The sequence below is a fragment of the Puma concolor genome, chromosome E3 (genome assembly GCF_028749965.1).
Source record: "Puma concolor isolate L17-30 chromosome E3, mPumCon1.1.hap2, whole genome shotgun sequence".
NCBI lineage: Eukaryota > Metazoa > Chordata > Mammalia > Carnivora > Felidae > Puma > Puma concolor.
Window position 1 is genome coordinate 23,815,871 of NC_141682.1, and position 9,810 is coordinate 23,825,680.

At 48.7% G+C, this 9,810-nt stretch overlaps 1 protein-coding gene across 3 annotated transcripts in view; it reads right to left on the reverse strand.

Annotated features, from left to right (window-relative positions):
• Positions 1 to 9,575, reverse strand: part of PRKCB (protein kinase C beta) — a 336,567-nt gene extending 326,992 nt beyond the window's left edge. For 2 of the 3 annotated variants that reach the window (XM_086692704.1, XM_086692703.1), the window contains exons 1-2: positions 9,204 to 9,575; positions 8,164 to 8,195 (exon numbers count right to left, since the gene is read on the reverse strand). In XM_086692704.1, the coding sequence (XP_086548830.1) occupies positions 8,164 to 8,195; positions 9,204 to 9,376 (205 nt within the window). In that variant the 5' untranslated portion in view covers positions 9,377 to 9,575. Of the gene's footprint in view, positions 1 to 6,016; positions 6,326 to 8,163; positions 8,196 to 9,203 lie in introns of those variants that run through there. The other variant, XM_086692705.1, reaches the window with a different exon arrangement.
• Positions 9,576 to 9,810: the final 235 nt, after the last annotated feature.

Genomic DNA, 9,810 nt, shown 5'->3' on the forward strand with positions numbered 1-9,810 from the left:
ATGGCACAGGTAAAGATTCAGGGCTTCTCTGCAGAATGTGACAGAGATAAGACCTTCTCTGTATCTTCACCCAGGATATGAGCAGCTTCACACAATACAGATTTTTTAGCTCTGGCTCCCTGGCAACTCAGACTTTCTCCAATTACTTCGAAGGATGGGAAGTTATTTGCCTTTCGTTTTTGGTTTTTCATTCTCAGATCAGACCAAAGAATTCCCTGACTCCACCCCAACCACTGCATAGGGTAGCATCCCCCTTATAAATTCTCATGCACCCTGTACACTTCCTACAAAGTGCTTAACAAAAGTAAGCTTAAATATGGTTACAATGATCGGTAGAATATTGATCTTTTAATGTTTATTTATTTTTGAGAGAGAGCTCAAGTGGGGGAGGCACAGGGCGGGGCAGGGGGGACAGAGGATCCGAAGGGGGCCCTACACTGACAGCACAAAGCCCAACATGGGGCTTGAACTCACAAACTGTGAGATGATGACCTGGGCTGAAGTTGGACGCTCAACCGACTGAGCAACCCAGGTGCCCCATGATTCACAGAATATTTACACTGTAAGCTGCATGACATTAGGATCTTCTTGAGCTCATTCACCATAGTATTCCTGCCATCTAAAATAATTCCTGACATATAGAACTTAATGGGTGAATATTTTTTGGAAGCATGAATGGATATATAGAATGATAAATGGATGGAGGGATGGATGGAAATGGATGGATGCATAAATGCATGTAAATATATAAGGTTCCTACCAGATTTTCAAGCAGCCATCACACCTCCAAATGCCACATGTAAACACTGTGGATTTTGTATACCCTATAAAAAGCCCAACAATCTATCTATATAATATCACACAATTTTAATGGAGAAATAGGATGAGTCAAGCCAAAGGATCCATGAAATTAGATCAAATGCCAAAAATGATGAGACCAAGCTTTTGAATGCATCATCCAGAGATGGTGAAATATTCAGCTGATCCCTCTACCCACCCAAGAAGTAATTAGACTACAAAGTCAAAGGAGCAGAACACGGATTTTAAATTGTACTTAGTAGTAATTTAACTACCTGTAGCTGAAAAGCATCAAAAGGAGATGCATATTCTCAAAACTGTGACATACTGATGTATTTACGTATGTTTTTTATATACACACATGTGTGTGCGTACTCACAGAGACAGAAACAGAAAGCTAGTCAGAAAAAGACAGAGAAAGAAGAAAGACTCCAATAACAAGAATACATATAAATAACTGTCAAACCTTTGGTTCATCCTTTGACCAATTACTTTCTCTGTTATCTTTTACTTTCTTGACCCAAAGACACCATAAACATGCTGGACGTGGTTCTAGGCAGGACACCTGGAGTATCACCAGTACTCAGAAACAACATATTTTTTTAATTACTTTCTAAGAACCTGCATATCATATCAGTTACATTTCCAAAGGTGGCATTTTCCATATTTACTTAGAAAGGCATTCTGTTGCCCAGGGACAAAGCTTTTTGAGTTTGCCCTGAGTGCTTGACAGCTCAAAATGAATTTACTGTTGCCTCTCCAACAAATCAGCCCTCCTTTTTAAGACCCAACATTAATTCACTTAAATATTTTTTTAATGTTTGTTTATTTTGGAGGGAGAGAGCGCGAGCTTGCATGACCAGGGGAGGAGCAGAGACAGGGAGACACAATCCAAAGCAGGCTCTGTGCTGACAGCAGAGAGCCCAATGTGGGGTTACCGGTTTTTAAATTTTTTGAATATTTAGTTATTTTTGAAAGAGAGCGAGCATGCACGTGAGCAGGGGAGGGACAGAGAGAGAGGAAGAGAGAAAGAATCCCAAGCAGGCTTCCTCACTATCAGGGCAGAGCCGGAGGTGGGTCTCAATCTCAGGAATCAAACCCTGAGATCATGACCTGAGCCAAAATCAAGAGTCAGAGGTTTAACTCATTGAGCCACCCACGCACCCCTCACCTGAAGATTTTTATTTCAAATGGGACTTTGGGCCTAAAATCCCACTTCAGGTGGAATAAAAAAGTCAAACCGGGGCGCCTGGGTGGCGCAGTCGGTTAAGCGTCGACTTCAGCCAGGTCACGATCTCGCGGTCCGTGAGTTCGAGCCCCGCGTCGGGCTCTGGGCTGATGGCTCAGAGCCTGGAGCCTGTTTCCGATTCTGTGTCTCCCTCTCTCTCTGCCCCTCCCCCGTTCATGCTCTGTCTCTCTCTGTCCCAAAAATAAATAAAACGTTGAAAAAAAAAAAAAGTCAAACCATCAAATACAAAGTCAAGAGCTTCTGCCTTTTACCCACATTGAACCCTCAGGACACATTCAGAAAAAGCTAAGAGGTGAGCAGAGTTTCACTCACAGTCCTCTGGGATCTGCTTCTGGAAGGGAAATGGAATAACAGAAGGCTGCTCCAGTAGCTCACAGCCTGACTTACCGATCGTACAAAAAACAAACCAACAGGGGCGCCTGGGTGGCGCAGTCGGTTAAGCGTCCAACTTCAGCCAGGTCACGATCTCGCGGTCCATGAGTTCAAGCCCCGCGTCAGGCTCTGGGCTGATGGCTCGGAGCCTGGAGCCTGTTTCCGATTCTGTGTCTCCCTCTCTCTCTGCCCCTCCCCCGTTCATGCTCTGTCTCTCTCTGTCCCAAAAATAAATAAATGTTGAAAAAAAAATTAAAAAAAAAAATTTAAAAAAAAACAAAAAACAAACCAACAAACAAAAAAACAAAAAAAAAAAAGCCCTCTTTATAAGAAAGTCCTACCTAAAGTATAAGATATCACATTATAAGTTGCCAGGGAAAACTATGCCAAAAATAAAATTAACCTTTGATTCAGCTTTAATTGTTGTTTTTAAAAAGAGCACACTTTAATCTCTATGTGTTGACTACACACGAAAATAAACTTGTATCCCATAGAGTTAAACGTGGATAAAAACGGCAATGTTTGAATTCATGCAACATTTTGGGGTTCTTAAAGAATAACTTCTATTAAAAGGTTAAGAAAACCGCTTTCAGATCTACACAGGAAAGGGAAGAGCTGGCTTACTCATTATAATCATCCCTGCTAGGTTTTCATAGTCAGAAAACTAGTGAGCTGGGGTTTTTCTAGAGAGTCCCTGACAAGTTGAGATCTTTCTCACGAGGAAAGGGTGAGAAAAGAGAATCTAAACAAGCCTGGCTGGCTGAGCAGTGCACTCACTGGTGCTGCCCAAAGTCTATGAAGAAACACATCTGAGAGGAAAACCTACCTAAATACACAAAAGTGGCCTAGTCATTCAATGACTTCCAGAATGAGCTCTCCCACTTTGACAGAGTTTCCTACCATGAATCAAGTAATAATGATCGTCTCACTTAGAGTCATGGATACTTACTGTGGATATTTCTCTTATACCTTGGTGTAGACCATAACTCTATGAGATAGGTACTATTAGCCCCATTTTACAGATGAGGAAACTGAGGCCACTACAGGTGGACAACTTGCCCAAGTTCACAAAGCATGTAGGTGGCAGAGCAGAGATTGAAACTCAGTTCTACCTGACTCTAACCCCATGCTATGAATTCTGAATCTCTAAATTGTATTGCTTGCCTGTTTATACTAAAGTGACTTCCTTTAAAAAAAAAACAAAAAACAAAAAACAACAGTTTTGGGGCTCCTGGGTGGTTCAGTAGGTTAAGCATCTGACTTCAGGTCAGGTCATGATCTCACAGTTCATGAGTTTGAGCCCCACATTGGGCTCTGTGCTGACAGCTCAGGGCCTGGAGCCTGCTTCAGATTCTGTGTCTCCCGCTCTCTCTGCCCCTCCCCCGCTTTCTTTCTCTCTCTCCCTCTCTCTCTCTCTCTCAAAAATAAATAAACATTTAAAAAAATTTTTTTTAATTAGTTTTTCTCTGCCAAACTGCAAAAGCTTCTTGGGGTAAGAGTCTAATTCCACCCAAAGTCTTGTTTTCATTACAATTAACACACAAATGCAAGTTCTCAGGTCCTCTAAAGAATGCCAGAGGGGGCGCCTGGGTGGCTCAGTTGGTTAAGTGTCTGACTTCAGCTCAGGTCATGATCTCGCGGTCCGTGAGTTCGAGCCCCGCGTCGGGCTCTGGGCTGACAGCTCAGAGCCTGGAGCCTGTTTCAGATTCTGTGTCTCCCTCTCTTTCTGCCCCTTCCCTGTTCATGCTCTGTCTCTCTCTGTCTCAAAACTAAATAAACGTTAAAAAAATTAAAAAAAAAAAAAAAAAAAAAAGAACACCAGAAAAAAGTCAGCCTTGCTTCTCTGAGGGTCCCATTTATTATCCAGAATTTAGTTTCATAATACAGATGTTCAGCCCTAGCACTCTGTCACCAGAGGCCTTAAGCTACCTCACAGAGAGTGGTTTTATAGAACATAGAGACCGTGAGTAACAAAAAGGGGAGAAATTTTATGGCAATCTAGAATTTTGTCCTCTAGCAGTACAAAAACAAGGGAATCTATTCATAAGCTCCCCTGATCACACAGAAATCCATGATTTCCCATGGCTGATGGACTTTCCATCCTTCCTCCCTCAGCCCATCCCAGCATCCCCAATTTCCATGGCAGCACGATGGAGCACGGAGGCTCAGGGGGTTCCCTGCCTTAGGATCATCTTACACAACTCCTACCCAAGAATGGCACAGACCAAACCCCCTCTCCCCTTCTACTTTTGAAATGGAACACCGCCACCTTAACTTGTAGCCAGGAACAGGACAACTTGAAATTAACACCACATTTTCCATATACCCCTTTGTAACATGGTGTGGGTATACGATTAAGTTCTAGCTAATAGCTCAGATGCAGAAGTATCTTGCAGCAAGTTCCATAAGGGACAGTGAGCATGTGACCTTTGCCTGTCTTTTTACCCTTTCCTCCTTCCTGCTGGCTGAAACAAAGATTTAATGACTGGATCCTAGCATCCAGTCTTAGACCTTCTAAGCATCTAGCATCCTTCTTAGACCATGAGCTAATTGTCACCTCCTGGATGGTGGAGCAGAAAACTGAAAGGAGATAGGACCCTGGGCTCTGGACCTCTGACTAATGTAAGAAACTAAAACCTTATGTATTCTTGGGGTACCTGGGTGGCTCAGTCAGTTAAGCATCACACTTCAGCTCAGGTCATGATCTCACAGTTCATGAGATCGAGCCCCACTTTGAGTGAGTTCGGGCTCCGCACTCTCTCTCTACCCCTCAAGGGATTCTCTCTCTGTCTCTCTCTCTCTCTCTGCCCCTCATTCACTTGCATGCTATTTCTCTCTCTGAAAAATAAATAAATAAATAAATAAATAAATAAATAAATAAATAAATAAATCCTTATGTGTTCTCTATAAAATGTTGATCCCATTTTAATTGGGCGTACTTTCAGAGGAAATCGGTGGTGTCAAAATATTCAGGTGGCTCCAAAATCAGTCCCAGGCAACTCTGAGCAGATCAGAAGATAACCTTCTCCCCTTCCTGGACACCTCCCTCCAACCTAAGTATCTCTATGTCAGGGGCTGCCAATCCACCCTATCCCCTCTCTCTTGCTCCTTCCCACTCCAGCCCAGATGGAATAAACTGCCAAAACAGTGACATGGGTGACCAGATGTTCACAGCTGGATTTCAGCTCTCACCTAGCAGCTGGTTCCATGGCAAAGCAACTCTCTAGGGGCAGCCTTCTCTCACACCAGCCCCCACCTTGGGGGATCTGGGGGACAATCCCAGGGGCTGCTCTTTTCTGAGCACTTACTCTGTGCTAAGCTTTGATCCAAACATCTCCCATGCAACAGTTTTGGGCTACTCAGCAACTTTTTAAGGTAGGTCCTGTTTATTGGACCCATTTTATACACAAGACACCTGAGCTCAATAACACGGCTGGGAAGCCTCGAAGCCAAATTCAAACCCACAGTGACCGGCCTGATGGCCTATACATGTACGTGCACTACCCTACACTGCCCCTCAGGGACAGAAGAAAAATAAAGGTGATTAATAATAATAATAATAATAATAATAATAATAATAATTGTAAGTACTTCTACCTCTGAAGTTGCCGTATTTGATTAGAAACTTTAATTCTGCTTTACTCTCACTACACCAGAAAATTCCTACCACTTTCCAGGCTTTGAAAAACAGGATCTCCTGCTTCAGGTATGTCATCACCTACACATCCAGAATGACTTCCCCAAGCATCAGTGACTGCAGAGCGGGTGGGAAAGCAGCAATAAAAATGTTCAAAAATCACCCTGGACACCAGCAAGAGACAAAGACAGAAACAGATGCATGGAAGTGAAAGGTAACCTCAAAGATCATCTACACATTCCAGCACTAAGACACCACTGATATTCTGCTTCGGGGGCCAAAGTTCTACAAAACAATCTGTTTGCAAAAGAGCCTAAGCTGTTGCCACTTTAAAGGGATTTGGAAAGACCTGAAACTAACATAACACTGGATGTTAATTATACTTCAATTAAATTAATAATAATAAAATTAAAATAAGATCATATAAAACTGGAGGGGCACCTGGGCAGCTTAGTCGGTTAAGTGTCCGACTCTTGATTTCAGCTCAGGTCATGATCCCATGGTTCGTGGGTTCAAGCCTCATGTCGGGCTCTGTGCTGACAATGTGGAACCTGCTTGGGATTCTCTCTCTTTCTCTCTCTCTCTCTGCCCCTCCTCTGCTCACGTGTACCTTCTCTCTCTCTCTCTGTCTCAAAATAAATAAATAAACTTTAAAAAAGAGAGTATGTAAAACTGGAAAAAAAATTATAAAGGGATTTAGGAAGTTCTCTGGTGCAGAGTGTGAGGCTGGCTGGGGCTCCACATCTTGGTAAGAGAGGCTGGGAAGGTCTGAAGGCTCACTGTATGAGCCAGCTCTTCCCTGGATCTCAGGTGAAGGAATCTGAGAGTCTCAGAAGACAGCAGTGCCACAATGAGAGCACCGTGTATGACTGACAATGCCACCTACACTCACCAGGGATCACTGGACTTTTCCCTGGAGGGTTGGAGGTGCTATAACAAAAAAAAAAAAAAAAAAAAAAAAAAAATCAGTACTAAGCCACGTCGCAGACTCTTGAATGCTCAAATGCTTTCTTCTCCTGATCTAAACCCCGCTCCCCAGTGTGGTCAATTTGCCCCTACGACACGCCCCAGAAATGAGACATTTCTCACCAAACTCAACCACACATGGCTCAGAATTGGGGAGGGGGGAAAAAAAAAAAACTTCCCAGAACAAAAGTTGCAAACTTGAATGCCTACCAGAGACAGAAATTCTGGGTGAGGCGGGCCCGGTTGGGAAGGACTGAGATAAAATGGTGAATGTGTGCCCCCCCCAACTATGAAAATAACTCCAAATGACTGTTCCAACAAGAAAGTAAGACCAATTCTCAGCAAACTCGAAGCTGGAAATTCAAGGATGTATGTGAAATCTCCCAGTTCTGAATGTGGACATCAAATTCAAAAAATGTTGGATACCCTAAGGGCTAAACAAGTCCACAGGGAATTTGACCATGGAGAGCGAGTTTGCAGTGAGAAATGGCCAAGGCCACCTTACACAGGAGTACAAGTCACTACTAGGTTGAGCATCTCTGGCTAGGGTCAAGGATCTCAAACCAGGTGCAAAGACCCAGGTAACCAGTCACTTGGAGTCCTTCCTGTAGGTAGCCAGAAGATGGAAAGGCAATCAGCATCGGCGAGGCACCCCATCTGGAACGACCTCTTTCAGAGAGGGAGGAGGCCCAGGGGACAACCCCGGTCACTTTTCTAGGGGATGCACCATATGCAGAGGCGGCAGCCACCTGTGGAGACTTCTGTGAAGCAGGGGGAGAGATAGAACCTCTCTCTGTGAGATGAGGAAGGGCCTCTCTGAGGAAGGGATCCTCCCAGAAATGGCCCCTGGAGACACTTCTTCCAGAAGCAGGACTGGCCAAACAAGATAGGTTCAGGCTCTTCCAGCCGCGAAGGCAGAAATAGGGTCTCTCACGGCACTCACCTGTCCTGGATGAAGCATCACTGCCCCCACATAAACACACGCCTTAAAAGGACCCTTTTGTGGTGATGCATTCCTAGCTTGGCAGGTCACTCTGACAGATACGATTCCTTCACTCCCTGCCTAACTCAGTCACTTCTAGAAAGTCTTTTTCACCATCTCTTCCCACAAACTGGGCATCCCCAGAGCCCCACAGCCTACCTTGGCACTGGAATCCTTGCTTCCCGAAGCCCCTGCAAAGGCAGAAACAGGCATGTCAGGCAGCCCTAGGGGCCCAGCCACCAGCTAGTTCCCCCACGTCACCCCCCTTCCCCGGTCCCTCTACCCCAGGTGCAACCTCCTAGCCACAGGCGGGTGCCCAAGAGTCTTCCGCCTTTGGGGGAGGGGGCAGCTGGGAGCTCGACGGTAACCCCCACCTCCCCCTCAGAAGGCAGAAGAGAGAGGCTGCGACCACCAGGTGGCGGGATGGGGGGAGCCTTTCCGTCGCAGGGAGGGTGGGGGGCAGGCGGGAGATCTGCCCGCAGAGATGCCCCGGCACCTTCGGGGAAAGAGAAGAGATAAAGCCACATCCAGAGGGAGGATGAGAAAGACCCCGCGGTGGTGGGGTTCCCCAGGGGGCTGCGAAGAGAGAAAGGGCTCCCCATGTCTAGAGGGACGGGGCGAGAGCTGGGAATAAAGGTCTCCGCAGTGAAGCGAGGGGAAAACTGAGGAGCGCAAAGGGGAACCCTGGCCCGCAGGAAAGAGCAGTAAGAGATAACCCGGGGCGGCACGGCGGGAGACACAGAAGGGGAGGAAAGGATGCCCCACGCCCGCAGGGAGATAGACAGGACACCCAGGGCACTGCCCCCGGAAAGGAGGGGAGGGGGTGCGGGCGCCGCGAGCCTGGAAAGAGGCGGGGAGACGGGGAACCCCGAGCGAGCGGGCACTCGAGGCGCTGCCCTCCAGGGAGGGACAGCCACCCCGCGCTCGGAGCAGCCGGAGAACCAGCGCCCGCGACGCGGCCCCGGGGCTCTCCCGAGGCGTCTGGGAAGAAGAGCGGGCAGGAGGCGCCCCGCGGCCGGCCGTCTGGGGCCGGGGAGGAGGAAGCCGCAGGACTGTGCACCCGGGAGTCCGGGGCGGGGAGCCGGGGATGCGGGGCCCGGCGGCGCTCGTCCCCCCCTCGGGGACGCGGAGAGGGGGGCCCCGCGCGCGGCGCTGCCCTCGGGGCCCCAGGAAGGTGCCCTGCGCCGGCGCGCTCTCACCAGATGAAGTCGGTGCAGTGGCTGCAGAAGGTGGGCTGCTTGAAGAAGCGGGCGGTGAATTTGTGGTTCTTCACCTCGTGCACGTTTTTCTGCCGGAGGGCGCCTTTGCGGGCGAAGCGCACGGTGCTCTCCTCGCCCTCGCTCGGCGGCGGCCCCGCAGCCGGGTCAGCCATCTTGCGCGCGGGGAGCGGGAGCCGAGAGGTGCCGGCCCCGGGGCGCGGGAGCGCGGGCTGCGGGCCCGGGAGGCGCGCGAGGAGGCGGCCGCTGCTGCCGCCCGGGGCCGCGGGCGCTTCCCCTGCGCCGGCTCTGGCCGCCGCGGCGCGCGGAGCTGAGGCTGTCACTCGCCCAGCTGCCGCCGCTCGTCCAGCTGCGCTTGGCACCGCTGGCCCCAGCTGCGGGGGAGGGAGGCGGAGCCCCGTGCAGGCCCCGCCTCCTTCATTTGCATCGCGCCCAGGCCCCGCCCAGCGCCGCCAGCTGCTTTACATATTGGCACCCCTGAGACTGCCGGCCTCCCAGCGAAGTGTTCACCGCCGCAGCGCTGCGGCGCGGGGACCGCAGCCTGCTATCGTCAGCCCTGAGCCTCGCCCCCTGCCCCACTCCTGCGCCT